The following is a 15,203-nucleotide window of genomic DNA, read 5'->3' on the forward strand; positions in this document are numbered from 1 at the left end:
TATGTTTAGTTTATCGGCGATACGTTGGACGTTATGGATGCACTTCCCGATATGAAGGTTTTTCATATTATCTTGAACAAATACCCCAATCTATATACCTGAGAGTATTGATCTTGTTATATGAGAAAGAGGCTATATACCCGTATACCTTCCGCCTTATTAGCCTGAACTCCATCCTATTAAGCTGTTTTGGAAAGTTTTGAAGGACAGAGTCAAAAGAGGTAAATCGACTGATATAGAAGCACTTTCTCCGAGGGTGACTGAGGGTAGCGAGGATGTTCTCATTGAACATTTGGAAAATTTTATTCAACATTCCGCAAATGTATTGCCTAAATGTTTACGTAAAGTATCTTTATAACTATTTGACCAGAAATTGCTCAAATTATTTGTGAAAAACGAGCAATTTATTTTCAAAAAGCTGGGCAAAGTAGCCCCAAATATTTGGCCAAATTGATCTCAGTTTTTGGGAAATTAACCTCACACAAATGTCCAAAATCATTCAAAAAAGTGGGTGGAGTTTTCAAACATTCAATAAATTGAGAGTGGAAGCACAGTACATAAGATGCTTTAATAATCTTTTAGATGGTCAAAAAGATACTCTACGTTATGCAAATAGTGATATGAAAATTACTTAAGCTAATGATAGCATGGGCATGCCACATCTGATCATTCTCCTATCCTGTGAAAAAATAACCTGTTGTAGCTTCCCCTTCTTCAGCGAACGCTTCTTTTGGCGTTTTCAGAGCCTCCTCTTCTTCTTCAGCTTCCACTTCAACTTCATTATTTAATACACTAAGATCGCTGGTGCTATTTTCATGAGATAATGCGGGTGTCTGTACGCTGGAAGACACTGAGGATTGGATACGATCTTGTACAGCAGTTGTTGGTGTTGCAACCACTGTAGTAATAGCAGCTGTATCATACCCATTTTGCGTGATTTCCTTTGCCTCTTTCGCTTGTTGTTGCTGGTCTGGCTCCGACTTGTTTATTGTTGACAATCGCTGGAAAAAGGCATCAGGACTAGTACAAGTACCTAAGGCGCGTCTCATCTGTGTGGTAATGATACTCAAGCCAATTTGATAAGATGCGTTCATCCATCCAAAGCCTTCGCGAGGAACATATTTGAAATCGGTACCAACGTTACCGTACTCCACCTGGACCTTGTGTGTAAGACTGACGACATCGTATTTTTCAGGGACGACACCATTGAAATCAACAAACGATTTTGTTATTCTATTTTTGTATTGAGAGGAAATGTGGTCAGTGGAAAAGAGATGTAGTCATCACAGTAACCAGGCACGTTACTTACATGTACAACCATCGATAAGTCAGCCTTCTTTGAATATCGATCTTCCCATAGTTCTCAAATGCTTTCCAAGCCAAAATTTGGTGCGGAGCCCAGCCAAATGGAAAATCCCATTGGCGATTAGGTCTATCTATACTAATAATGCCTCTCGACTCAATGGTGCCAGACACTAACCCACCCATCACTTCAAATTTCGGCAATGCTGACTCGGCCATCTTAGCTGCCTGTTCATGACTAGCAAGCTTAGCCCACATTGCCCAAAATGTTGTCACTGATTCATATTCGCTCTGCTCCTTCTTTACGGTATCGTAATCGAAATACATGCCCTTCTCTTCATTCCATAAGTATAGGTTGATACGTTCTTTACGTTGTTGAGCGCGTTCATACCATACTTTGGCATCCTGACGTTGATTGTCGTAATCAACTAAAACGCCATCGAGATGTTCGTTAATCATTTCAGCAATATCCATTTCATATTTATACAAAAGGGCATTCAGATCAATAGTGGCTAGGTTAGCGCACCTTCCTTCATAGCGATAAGTGGTGTCATGGCCGGACTCACGTACAGCACGGTCGTGCAAAAAGTATTCATCGAGTTCAGGTGAAACATAGTTGCCCTCATTATACTGTTTCATGAGTTCTTGGATGCTCACACCCGCTTTTTGAGCATAGGGTTGAATGACGTGATCGAAATGAGAAGCCTCTGTTTCAGGAGGAATGCCCTTGCCAGCAGGACGGAAACGAGAAAGCCCAGTTTTGGTATCATAGCGAGGAGCTGCCATCCAAACAGTATGATATTCTTTCATAGCAGCCTGCAACATACGACGCAACCAAGCTTTATGATTCTCTATGTCGCTTGTGTGCTGTTTCTCCACCTTCTTCAGGTACACTTGTCTGGCCATATCCGTCAGGAAAGGCGGTTGAGATCGCGACAAGTAGTACGACCGATTCGCATTGAGTATCTTGCCATAATGCTTGATCTCGTAAGCAAAGTTCTCTACCATTCCCTCAGCCAAATCAACGCGCTCATCAATGAGTAGTCCGAGAGCCTCGAAATAAGAATCCCAACCGTACATCTCATTAAACCGGCCACCGGGCACAACAAAAGGAACGCCCTCAAAAGTGGTTGTGATGGACGATGTATTGCCGTCATAGACCTTCTTTGTTTTTTTCTTTAACGCCAATGCTAGAATACCGGGCTTGTCATTAATACTTTGCACATATTCTGGCGTAATATGTTGAGGTAATCGTTCCACTTCTAATCCCAGATGAGGTTTTTCTACTTTGGCCACCTTTTCGTAATAGCGATAGACTTCTTCCTCATCAAAGGGCACGTAAATTCTTGGTTGGTGATCAGCCGTTCGATTCTTGGGATCCATACAGATTCTTTCCAAGCCTTCTGCATCAATGCGTCTTGTCAGGCCGTCCCAAAATTGATGTTTGATCATGCGGGATAATCTGTCCACAGGGTTTTCGTTCAAACGCGCTTCATCCAAAATAATATAATTTCGGTTACAGTCAGTAGCAAGTGCAAGCTCTTGTAATAAGTTGGAGAGCATGTAGGTGCCACGGATGTCAATTTTACGAAAGCCCCCAGAGTCTGCACTGCCCAGTAAAAATGATTTGGGGCCCAGGTCATTTACTGTTATTTGGAAATCACCATCCGTATCTTCTTGTTCAACTAAAAAGCGCTGTGTTTCTTTCACATCAATGAGAAATTTGCGAGCTTTGCTCTTATCGTCTATAAAAATAGGACTTAGTCATTTTTCAGGCCAAAAAGTAACATATGTAAAGATACAATCCGCGTATCATCGATCCTTTTTCAGTTACCAGTTGATCCTCGTCTTCTACGCGGTGTATATGATTGGGTATCTATGGTAGAATGATGTTGTCCCTAGGATGTATGGTAAGTTGTGAGTAAATAAAATTCATGTTTTTCTATTGCATCCTTGACCATTCTGGTCCTCACTGGTAATTCGATGCCGTAATTAACAGGTATGGCTTACGGAAAACGTTCTCAATCTGTTGATGTTAGATCCAGCATTATTTCCAGTAGTATAGTATGTTTTTGCTGGAGCGTGAACGTCAATGAAAGTTTCGTTCTTACTTGTGCTGCTGCCATCCTCTGGTCGATGAAATGCCACATGCTGGTTAGATAAGAGCATTTTTAGAGCAAAATGTGAATGGAAAAAGATAGAAAAGGAGAGAAAGATACAAAAGTAATATTCTTGATTACAAGGAAACAAAAATTTATAGAGGTTTGACAACTCGTGGTATTTATAGATTGGATCGGATGATAATGAATATGTACCTACGTGTGTGTAAGATCACTTTTGGCTACCTTCCTGTTGATTGGTTCCTTTCTAAATCAAATCAAGGAGAAGTTATAGAGTGGGTAACAGGCTTGTACCTAGAAGCCTCACCCTTGATTATGAGGAAAAGGGAAAAACAAACGTTGCTCAGCTAGGATAAAGTTACATATTTTTGGGATCTTCAAAGGACTGCTTTAAATGAGTCAGAGCATCGGTTTCTTTAGTCAATGATGCAGGCAGACAAAGTACATTTCACCATGTCGCCGACATACAGTAGTGAATTGTGAGACAAACGTAAGATAGCACCAACTTCCAATCTATATACAATGCGTACCCGGGTGTAACGTCAAACCTGTCAAATATATTGACGTTCACAGGGATAGCCAAAATTTTTATTTCTTTTAAAATGTCGTTTGAATTCAAATTGTAAGGTGAAATCGAAAATAGCAATGGGTTACGTCTCTTTTGGCGTCAATTGCATGATAGCAGAAACAGGTACAACTTCAACATCCCTCGCTCGAGCTTTCACACCCAAATTTCTATCACCTGTTACTAAACAGACAGGCACGACTGACATATCCTCCTTTTGTTGTTGTTGTTGTTGCTGTTGATTTATCCACCATAAACATGCTGATAGAATCAAATCATCCAAGTTCTTATCTGTCTCGCCGAATACAAATTGCTCGGATCGTATAGAAATAGCATTCATGAAATTATTATGGGATGTTTGAATACGCAACGTTGTACTTTGCTTTTGTTTGGCTGCTAGCGTGCTTTCAATGAGTTCGATGGCACTTCGAGCTACAGTACCTAATTTACTTGGATTCGTCTTCAAGCCATCCAATTCAGTGATGACTATTTTTTAAAAAAAGAAGAAAATAAAAAATGTAAGGAAACAAATTGTTATTGTTTTTCCAAAAGTTGACTGAAAAGCATCATCTCGCTTACCAACAAGAGGAACTACGATCGACCATGCTTGTTTTTGGAAAAGCTTGGTAACAAGATCGAGATGCCCAATAAAACAGTTAGTGTCCAAAACCAGCACAGTCTTGCCAGGTACAATGCGTTCACGAAGATAATTCATGCGGGTCTCTCTCTCCTTAATACGAGCAGGTAATCTTCGATAACCTGAGCGTGCTTCTGCGTCTGCAGTAGCAACCATTGCTTGAAGTTGTTCACGTCGTTTCTTCAATTGAGTCATGATATCATCATCATCCTCATCTCCCCTCTCCTCCTCATCAACTGTATTGGTATCTTCATGGCTAAACGAAATATCTGTTGAGAACAAAACATCATCGTCCATTTCCGATATAGTTGTTCCTTCAATTGTAGCGCTTGCTACATTGTCATGCGATTCATCATTATTATCATCATCAGTGTTGGAATCTTGGTACAATGACGAGACCTGCTGTTGCTTTGTAGCTTCTTCTTCCAAAGCCATGATGCGATCTTCCACAGATGGTGACATAGCAAATTTCTCTTCGACGGGATCATAAATGCAAATGCCCTCCAAATGTTTTACAAGGGCGAAACCGTACTCCAGTATTTTCATTTTTCGATGGGTTACGATGTCAAATGTACAGACTTGACTATGTTCATGATTGACGTCTGTAAACTGCAAAAATTTACCGTGAACGTCATCGACCCAACCGAGGCCACGTAAATGTTCCTCTTCCGGAAGTTCAGGTGCTTCCTTCAAAATAGATAAGGCCGACTTGACAAACGCACGTTCAGTTGGTGAACACTTGGTACCGTCTGAACATGAGTGGTTTTCGGCAAAATCAGCAGTTTCCATTTTTTCTTGCTCATCGTCGTCTAGAATATGTTTGTTGATAATATTGTATTTCTCGTCCTCAGGGATTTCTACTAATAATTTATTCAAGAAATCGAGCAACAATGGCCAAAATGCTGAAGATATCTTTGAATTACGTTGCAAATTCAATGGTCTGCCTTTGTATTGATATGTAAGCAAATCGAAATCGACAGCCCCAACCAACAGTTCCCATAGAGAAGGTTTGTCTTCACAACGTACACAAATACCGTTGATGACCATCCAGTGGAGTAAAACTTCGACATAGATGAGGTAGCCGTGTGTTTCATCTTTTAAACATTGAGTATCTCCATCATTACTCACATTGTTATCGTCCTCTTCGACATACGTGGGAATGCAATCATTTAAACGTTCATTTCCAAACAGAAATTTCTGGCTTTGTACGTAACTATAACTGACTTGGGGTAATTGTAAGGGTCGTGGTATAATAGGTGGCGATAGCGACCTGTCCAAATATCTTTGAAAGATTTCAACAGCAATCTGACAGGTCAAATCAATTCCATATATAAATAAAATACTATCTTTTAGCTCGTCCACCATTGTTTGGTATTGCTGGTCTTGCTCATCTCGTTGCTCGCTATCATTTGTAATCATTGAATAAAAGCGGTTCGTGAAATTGGCTTTAACAAGTTTAGCTATTTTTGAGTTTTCATAATCATATGTGTATAATGATGAGATGCATAGAATGATAATTTGTAGCCAGAAATTATCAACTACAGATAATGGTGACCGCCCTGTGACAGAAGTGCCATACTGCAATTCCTCAGAAACAACAAAAAGTTGATCTTCCTTCAATGCCTCAGCGTCCTTTCCAAATAAAGAATCGAAGAAAAGGCGTTTGACTGGAGCAAATTCATCCAATCCAATCTTTGTGAACAGCATCCCATGTAGTCGAACAAAGAAAGCAGTTATACTCGTACCTTTGCTGATGAATTTTGCGGCAGCTTTGCCCTTCGCTTTAGTTCGTTTGTTTTTCGTTTGCAAAATGTTACCAACTGCTGGAAAGTGTCTTTGAACCCACAGACGGTTTCTTTCAAATAACACAAGTATACCTTCTCTGGCATTTAAGAATCCATTTCGTCTCACCATGAGGCTGCGTATACTAAAATAGAGCTTGTATAGGTCAAGCTTCGGTGAGGAACCTTGAGAATTCGGTTGTTGTAGCAATAATGACAGATTATAATACAAATTTCCTCTTGCCGGCATGAGCCATATGCCTAAAGAGTATCTTTTCCAAGCTTCTAAAAATGCATCTTTCTTTGTATAAACTGTTATAGTTTGCTTGCTTTTTTCCTCCTGAGTATCGTTGCCGGCCAAAGGCATATTATCTTCTGCGGGTGTATACATCCATCTATATCTCGCAATATCAGCACGTAGTGAAATACTATTGTACCATTTGTATCTTTTTGTCCTTCTCCATTGCTGTAAATAATCTTCGATTCCAATGTCATTTGAGGTTTCATCGACAGTTTTCAAAAATGATGCAAACTCAGAATACAACTCGTCTGCTTGGCTAAGATATTGCAAAAGTAGTCTTAAAACGCGATTATAATACTGATGCAGCAGGTCTCTGTTCGTAACTGCTGAGTCAATCGGCTTCTGTTGTTCAACTTTCACGAATGTCATACCACCGCTTTCGTTGATTACTGGTATCTCTGTCAATGAGGTCTCTAATGCATCCTCTTCTTCATCATCACTGAATAGCATGGCCTCTAATTTGCTCCTTTGCTTAGACTGACTGTTGGTGATTACTACAGTAGCGTCTTCATTGACCTTATTTTTTGTACTTGACGGCTTTGTTGATAATTCAATGGAGAGCTTATCTAAAGTTTTTCTGAATTGACTGATAAAATTGTATACAACTCTCTTCCAACATAGAGTTCCTAGCCCTTTTCTTTCTGCATATTCGAAATCACATTTTACAAGCTCTAAATACTTTTCTCCCAATTTTCCATGAGATTCAAGTCTTTTTAACCAAATCTGCTCAGCATCAATAACATCTTGATCCATCAATATATTGGATTTATCCTCCTCAATCGGTTTATCTTCCGTCGTTGGACGACGACGTCTACCTGAGAAATGCTCATCATCATCCTCATGTTTACAACTTTTATCCTTGAATAAAGCCAATGAAGACGCTCTCTCATTCAGTGCCTCTAGTTCGGCTTCTAAAGCCCTCATCTGATTGATAATTGCTTTGCATTGCTTTCTCTTCCGATCTTTTTCTTTATCCTCTTCTGTCAAAATCGATGGTGTTTTGCCGTTTTCTAATGAAGGTGAGAAGTTTCTTGTCTCCTGGTTTTTTTCATTGTTATCAATGCGTGGTGAGTCTCTAAGCAACAACGCATTCGACTTTAAACTCGCATTAGGTTCATTAACGACCTTTTGTAAAGGTGAAGTCTCTATATTTGCGATTAATGGCACACCATCTTTAGCAGTCCACAAACGTCTTCCTGCAGCAGGTAGTCTTCTATTTTTTGACTGAATACTGTCATTCATACGTCTTTCAGTAAGATATAAAGCAGTGGACGGTGTCGCGCTCTCTGGCTTTACATCGGCTTTGACGGAATTTTTCTCTACAAAGGTATGCTTAAATCTAAGAGGGTCATCAACGTGAGGTCTGAATAATCGTTTGCTATCTTGAGAGGCTCTTGTAGTCAATTGAACAGAAACCCTTGTTTCATCCAAGCTATTATTCGAGCTACTGACTCGAGGTCGCTGCTGTTGCTGTTGCTGTTGCTGTTGCTGTTGCTGTTGCTGTTGCTGTTGCTGTTGCTGTTGCTGTTGCTGTTGCTGTTGCTGTTGCTGTTGCTGTTGCTGTTGCTGTTGCAATTGTTGCAGATGTTGTTTGTTAAAAGTGATGGGATTGTCAGCACGAGGATCGAACAATTGTCTTTCGGTCTGTTTGTTGCTACTGTTTTGACCATCTCTGCTTGAAAATATAGTGCTGTGGCGGTCAAAACTCGAGTTTTTTTTTCTTAGGTTGCCCCCTTTCTGTCTGCTCATATTACAAAAAGGTTATTTATACCTATTCAAACAAATAGTTAGTTGTCATTTCGGCAAAAGTTATACTCAAAATGTTGTATCTTTTACTTGATATAATTTTCAAAGAACATTAGTAAGGGTGATTGTCAAAAGAGACTGAATTACTTGGGAAAAGAGTAATCTAGGATAAAGATATACTCGAGAACGATAAAAAGCCTAATAAATTACAAATTATAACGGAACAGGTAAAATAATTCCGGTCATTGCCCATAATCGCCCTGATTGCCTTTTTTTTTTCTCTGCGCGGGCCTTAAGGCTATAAGCGGGGCGGAGGAACCCGCAATTTTTATACCAAATCTTGGAAATACCTATCACGTAAGTTCCGATTTGAACGTCAAATAGGTACCATGTTTTGGAGTTAGAAGAATAGGTCAACTACGACAGGCCATCAGCGATCTGGAAGCTTCAAGGCAGAGAGACAAAAAAGACCTTTCAGACACCTGCTAAGAGTTTACAGACTATACTGCATCACAATGCAGTCAGTTGTGAGTGGACAATTTTATTGGCTGACTTTATTACATATCTTTTATCAGTAACATAAATATCAGAAGACGGCTTCTTCATAATCAGTAATTTTAGAATGTCAACGATTCCTGTAGAGAAATTCGAAGCCTTTGAGAATTACAACTTTGACAACGACGAACAGTTTCAAGTAAAAAGTATAAAAAACGCTGGTTTCTTCCGTCTACATCAGTACGGCTCACTTTTCTTTCTCATATTGCATATTATCAGACAGGCCTTAAATCGTTAGCCTACAACGAGCAAGAGAATAACGCTGAATTGCTGCAACGCGCAAAGTTGTTTTACTATACCAAGTAAGAATTTCATATATAGTTTCAAGATAGCTTTGATATGCTTGCGAATTCCTTTCTGACTCTCGAAAGGGGCAATATTAAAGATACAGAGATTCTTTTGACATTGATGAATATCTGAGTTGGAGGAAGGCTAAACTTGGTGAAGAGCCAGCAGTAGAAAATAAGGAGAAAAAGAGTGAATTGGAAGGTATTTGAAGATTCTTATCCTTAGTAATTTGAAATTAATAACTGATAAAGGAGCGTTTCCGCTTTACGTTTTTCTTTTGTAGGCGAACCACCCAGATTTTCATTTCAAGAGTTGGTGGACATGATAGAGAAAGGAATTGAAATACCAGGTAAAACCAAAAGTGTACACTTCAAGGGCTTAATTGATCTTTGTATCTAAAAGTGAGCACTTCTATATAATCAGGTATAAAGCAAATACCGAACGTATTAAATGAAGGTACACCTAGTCAGCCCAAGATGACAGCGAGGCCTAAACCTTGGGAAATAAACAAAAATTCTCCGACACAATAAGATACCAATAATTTAAGTAACAATTATAGAATAAGCTCAGTAATGTTCAAATAATGTATTTTTCTACTGCATCTCTTTATTATCTTCCCTACAAAGATATACGTCCCATATTCAATCTTAAAACCTTATATAAAGGCGAGAAATTCCAACGGATAGTAACTGTGCCATAAAAAGGGTTCCTCCTTTTCTCTGCATCGTTCATATTCTTCTTACGTATTACCGTTGTATAGCTCATTTTCCTTTTCGTAAAAACTTATACCTACTTCGCATACTTTACACAACAGTATATAGTAGATTTCCGCTCGTGCCGCCACTAGCACTTTCTGTTTGAGTTTTGTACCGAAAACATCACCAAACCGATGCTACATGTACGAAAATCGGCTATAGCCTCTTTCCCTATAAGAATTTACAAACTGTGTATGATTCTTATCCAACTCTGAGCTTTATTATGGTGGATTCAATTATTAATAAAGAAACCCTAATGATGGGGCAATCTTTATCGCCACTTTCTAACTTGGATGAAGTAATAAGCAGAGTTATGCCAATGAAAGCAAAGAGAACAAAATTGTCTAGTGGAAAGATTGTTCAGATACTTATCAAGGTTGATGGTGTATAAAGTAAAGCTTTTTGAGTCAAACAAGCACTGATATTTGTCTATCAATATAGAGCTATAATATCATCATTTAATAATTGATCTTTCTGTTGTATAACTGGCTTTAGAAAGAATGCATATTTCTTTTTCGAAATGAATAATAAAACATACGGTAGCTGCTTATTTAGTTTAAGCTTGTTTAGCAATATACCGTAATATAAAGGTTAGTATAAACATATGTCAGATGCTAGTAATCCTTTTTGGAGGGCATGACTCAAAACAAGTGATACAACGCCTAGTGTGCTGCTTGATTATGTCTGGATTCCTTATCAGGTATCATTGGAACCTCGATATTGCATCTTTGATTCGTCATCGTCTTATGAATTGTCTTTGACAACAAAGTCGATAGGCTTCTCGTGCTGAGTGGCCTTTTGAAGGTTTCTTTAACATATCTTTCGTTTACTAATATGCTTTCCTCCGATGGACAACCATGATACATATAGCATTGCTGACAATATGACTTCAATTTGCTTGTGTAAAGGCTGCTTTGAGATACCCTTCCATGAATAATGAAGCATGGTATCAAACCAAAACATTCTACAAAGACCGTGGCTAAGCCATATGCAACTTCTATTGATAGTAGGATGATATGAAACACGATCATTGACATTGAAAATGTACCGGTGATAATGGTTAAAAAAGACAGTGTCAAACCTATCAAAATGAGAAACGGTGCTATAATAATACAGCTAAGAGTAGGACGAAATGATAGTTGCATTGATGATAATTAATGCAAAAGAAATGGCAAAACCAGTTAGTGTGTAATATAGAAGTAATCAAGTGCACGGCATTCTTCCTTGGTGACGAAATAAAAGAAACAATGAATGTAGCCATGTCTGAAATTTTTAAGCTAACCTTAAGTTTATTTTGAGAGCATTTTGAGAATCGTTTGCACAGATACAAACTTCATAACGATAGAATAGATAGGACAGATGACTATATCTAACACTGTTCATTTTTATCGAGAAATATTTCTAATTCTGATATAAAAGTAGTAATAATGGGCAAACTTGGAGAAAACGAAATGGCAGTAATTCGATTTTTGATTCAAATTCTTCACACATGACTACTTACCTATCCCACAGCAGAAAGTCAAGTATCACCGTTTTTGTTATGGCGATTTCTTCAAAAAAAAACCTTTCATTGACTTCGCCTGTATTATCGCAATGTTATCCCCCAAAAAGGATAATGACAGTTTTTGTTGATTTATGTTATGAGGAAACGACACGTTGCTTATTTGAGCACTTTTATGTCACTGTTAAAACAATTGCTTAGTATATATAAAAACAATCTACTCATCCTAAGCGAAGGCATTCCAACAATGCTAAAAGTAATATCTACCTGGAATATATATTCATTATAACACTAACTGCTAGTCTGTCGCTGTTCAAACAAAGCTGCAGATATTCGAATATGACCCCATGGCCGGGCACAATATCGCTGATTTGCATATCATGCCCACTGACCGCGATTGCCAATGTCACCCCGTCATTGGCGGATCTATCAGGAGCTACCTTGACCTCGTTCTCCTGAGGCGTAATGGTGGAAGTGAAGAGGGTTTTCTCTAACAGTTACATAAATGATAATATACATTGAATAAGTCTTTTTTTTTTTTTTTTTTTTTTTTTTTTTTACTAATCCTCGCTTGCCTACATTCTTTTCCGTGGACTGCACTATTAACACTCCGTTGGGCAGTTTTGTCATTCTGCACTCGCTCTCTGTCATCCTTGATATTAAAAGTTGAAAATTCGACCTGAAATCATGAAATTGTAGCACCTTTACAAATGCATAATTGTGTACACTAGCTAGATTATATAATTTTTCTGTTCGTCGCATAACAGGATACTCGTAGATTCCTTTGTGTTCGTGTTCCACTTCGCCATAATTGGTACGTATTTTTACTTCAACTGTATCTGCTCACCATATCAATCAAACTCACCAAGTCTCTGTAATACAAAACGAAAAACGGATATTACGTGATATTACCTTCGACTACTTCTCAGTTATCTTTCTTCTATTTGCTTTTAAATAGAAGCATGGTTAATTATAGGTAAAGTGATTATCAATTGGGGTTATAAAAAAGAGTTGTATGCTCAGGAAGAAAAAGATAACCTTAAGGCACTATTAAAACTTATGAACATTTGATTTGTTGGCAGTATACTTTTTTCTGAAATTAACAACATGCTAATGAATATACAATAGGTTGTTATAAAAAGCGTACGTATGACATTTTTTGATATCCTTACGCTAAGAAAAGCCATTATTCGGAAAATAGTTTCATGATAAATCTCCCGCTCGTCCGTTTATCTATCGTTATTTATACTATTATGAACGTAGTCGGCCTTCACTTCTAAAGAAATGGTGGCATGTGGTAAAAGTTGAGGGCAGCTATGGTTATATCGACTGTTTTGAAAAAGGAGAAAAATGCTCGTTGCTTGTTCAACAACATCATAGTGTGAATCATGTATTTGACGTAAGCCGTGGTGTCTCTCGGATTTCCCATTCAATATACGTTAGATTTCGCATGGAAGTCACTACGCTTATATTTTCTTGCTTAATATAAAGGCCAGTAATGGTTACTTTCCAGTATGTGTTCTTGAATCAAACGGCGCACTTCTCGTGCATGCCAAACAGTAACCTCCGAGAAGTGCTCTTGCAGTTTCAAAGTTCCATTGCAACGACATAGGTTGCTGAAACTGTGTTTAAGGTTGTGGGAGTTTCTGGCTTCGTTATTAGGCATGGTCACAATAACTGATATATCTTTGACAGACCAATCGTATAGAAACATCGTTCATCATGAAAAGTGCTCTTTTATTTCTAATCCATGTTTTATTTTTCTAACAATTCACGCACTACGTATCGCAATTTCTCAGTGGCGGTTGTTAAATCATTCTTCTGAGGTTCATTTTGATTCACAAAGTTACGTTTAAAGAGATATTTTATTACAATTAAATTTTACCCAATGAGCACACAGATAAATACTTATCAAAATTGCCCGGGGAGGTTCAAGGAAAGTGTAAGGGAATTAAAAAACCTTTAACGGGACAAAGGAAAAAGGGAAGGTGATCAGAGGCAAACTAGGGAATAACGGAGCGATCAAGGTGTAATTATCGGGGGCGCATACATCCAATCCAAGAGTAGCTGTCCTAGGTTTTCCGGCGGTGTTGGAGGCTCTTTATTATGCTGGAGGTAGTCAACTTCAGATAGTATTAGCTGTAGAGTGGGCCATCGAAGTGTCCAAGCGTGGCACCGTATTTTGTGCTGCCTTGAAGGACTGGTGGGTAACAAATTCAGCAAAAAAGAGATGGGGTCAGATATGGTGTGAGGAAGCTGCAAGCGGTTGTGTATCTTAAGGCAGTCAATGACGTGGGCTTTTGTAAGTGTACGCGTTGGATGGTAGAGGCAACTGGTTGAATAGTTATTGGGTAGCCAGCCAAGGCGCCATCGTAGACATCGATCACGTTCAACAAAGGTCATTGGGAGCCAGAGAATGGGGTCAAGCGATATATCGGGGCGGCAGAGCAGTAGTAGTTTTGAAGGCTGTGTCGCATTCCGCAGTTTATTGAGATTCTCTTGACGGTAGACACGGATAGCTTTGTTTAAAGAGCGAGAATCATGGGTTGACGGGAGCCGGTTCCAAATGACATTAGTGGCGGAGAGCTTGTACCATATCGAGTGACTTTCACGGTTAGCGATTGTTGGTAGTAGTCCAGTCAGTAGAGCATCATCAGGAAGATTTTCTGACCTAAGCAAGAATTTTGCTTGAAGAATATGTAGCCTTTCTCGTATAGTTGGTAACTTTAGCAAATGTAACATAATGGTCACTGAGGAGCGAGAGGAACCACCAAAGATTCGACGCAGGCACTTTTTCTGGGCTGTTTCTAATTTATCGATCGTGGACTTTTTATATTTGACAATGGCTAAACCATATTCTAATTGAGGGCGAAGTATATGTGCGTAGAAGCGAGAGGCTAGTAGGCGACTAAAGCCGCGGGGATTTACTCCTATAGCAGCTAATTGATTCAGTGTTTGAAGAGCTTTCAGTGCATTTTGGGTGACAAGTTGTTGGTCATCGATTAACCCACCAGGTTTGAACGGAATACCCAGGTATGGAAAAGTAGAAGCTTGTGGTATCGGATGGTTGTAGAGTTTATAAGTTTGCTGAATTTCACTGTCATCTAAGATCACACATTTTTGAGGGTTCCAGCGAAAGCCCATGTCATAGCTGTAACGTTCACTTTGTTGAAGAAGGTTGTGCATATCGTCTTGAGAAGCTATTAGGACCACATCATCAGCATATAAGAGGCAATTGAGGGATGAGACGAGTTGTGTCGGGCTGGGTTGTGCAGGAAGTATCGTAGTTCGTAGCATGCGTGGAAAATTATTGATGTATTGTGAGTACAGGAAGGGTGACAAAATGGATCCTTGTAACACACCAGTACGCGGTTGGAAACGATATGAAGTTGCGTTCTGTAGTAATACTTCGATCTGTACATCATCAAATAAATTTTGAAGAAGAGCTAGTAAGGGCGGAGGTGCAGCCGCGGCCAACGCGTTCCAAACAATTCTACGATCAACCGTGTCATACGCAGATTTGATATCCAAGAAAGCAAGTACAGGAGGTCTATGGTATTTGCGACGTAGCATATTGCAAATTTCTGCAAGGCACAATGCTTGGTCCAGCGACCCGCGGGCATTTCGAAATCCACGTTGGGCGATATCAATT

The 15,203-nt window shown here is 39.0% G+C and overlaps 4 protein-coding genes across 4 annotated transcripts; 1 reads left to right on the plus strand and 3 right to left on the minus strand.

The window, feature by feature from the left end:
- Positions 1–674: 674 nt before the first annotated feature.
- Positions 675–3,471, minus strand: BDF20DRAFT_909628 (neutral trehalase; the record flags this gene model as incomplete). The annotated part of the gene is made up of 4 exons (XM_053083614.1): positions 675–1,233; positions 1,310–3,047; positions 3,137–3,200; positions 3,313–3,471. The coding sequence occupies 4 exons, from the start codon at positions 3,469–3,471 to the stop codon at positions 675–677; spliced, it is 2,520 nt and encodes an 839-aa protein (XP_052941173.1).
- Positions 3,472–3,771: 300 nt separating this feature from the next.
- BDF20DRAFT_76131 (PIN domain-containing protein) lies at positions 3,772–8,694 on the minus strand. The gene is made up of 3 exons (XM_053076113.1): positions 8,543–8,694; positions 4,567–8,477; positions 3,772–4,473 (listed from the first exon to the last, which is right to left on the minus strand). The coding sequence occupies exons 2-3, from the start codon at positions 8,453–8,455 to the stop codon at positions 4,073–4,075; spliced, it is 4,290 nt and encodes a 1,429-aa protein (XP_052941174.1). The 5' UTR covers positions 8,456–8,477; positions 8,543–8,694; the 3' UTR covers positions 3,772–4,072.
- Positions 8,695–8,806: 112 nt separating this feature from the next.
- Positions 8,807–9,738, plus strand: BDF20DRAFT_847246 (uncharacterized protein). Its single transcript, XM_053079791.1, has 3 exons — positions 8,807–8,979; positions 9,065–9,146; positions 9,227–9,738. Exons 2-3 carry the CDS (start codon positions 9,075–9,077, stop codon positions 9,311–9,313), a joined length of 159 nt encoding a protein of 52 aa, XP_052941175.1. The 5' UTR covers positions 8,807–8,979; positions 9,065–9,074; the 3' UTR covers positions 9,314–9,738.
- Positions 9,739–10,576: 838 nt separating this feature from the next.
- On the minus strand, positions 10,577–11,367 carry BDF20DRAFT_76296 (uncharacterized protein). Its single transcript, XM_053076114.1, has one exon. The coding sequence runs from the start codon at positions 11,193–11,195 to the stop codon at positions 10,713–10,715; it is 483 nt and encodes a 160-aa protein (XP_052941176.1). The 5' UTR covers positions 11,196–11,367; the 3' UTR covers positions 10,577–10,712.
- Positions 11,368–15,203: the final 3,836 nt, after the last annotated feature.

Source organism: Mycotypha africana (assembly GCF_025528875.1).
Source record: "Mycotypha africana strain NRRL 2978 chromosome Unknown BDF20scaffold_1, whole genome shotgun sequence".
Taxonomy (NCBI): domain Eukaryota; kingdom Fungi; phylum Mucoromycota; class Mucoromycetes; order Mucorales; family Mycotyphaceae; genus Mycotypha; species Mycotypha africana.

Coding starts and splice junctions, on each gene's coding strand:
- BDF20DRAFT_76131 (XM_053076113.1), bottom strand. CDS start 8,455: ATGAGCAGACAGAAAGGGGGCAACCTAAGAAAAAAAAACTCGAGTTTT. Junction 4,474..4,566: donor GATCGTAGTTCCTCTTGTTG/GTAAGCGAGATG, acceptor TTTAAAAAATAG/TCATCACTGAATTGGATGGC.
- BDF20DRAFT_847246 (XM_053079791.1), top strand. CDS start 9,075: ATGTCAACGATTCCTGTAGAGAAATTCGAAGCCTTTGAGAATTACAAC. Junction 9,147..9,226: donor ACAACGACGAACAGTTTCAA/GTAAAAAGTATA, acceptor GCATATTATCAG/ACAGGCCTTAAATCGTTAGC.
- BDF20DRAFT_76296 (XM_053076114.1), bottom strand. CDS start 11,195: ATGCAACTATCATTTCGTCCTACTCTTAGCTGTATTATTATAGCACCG.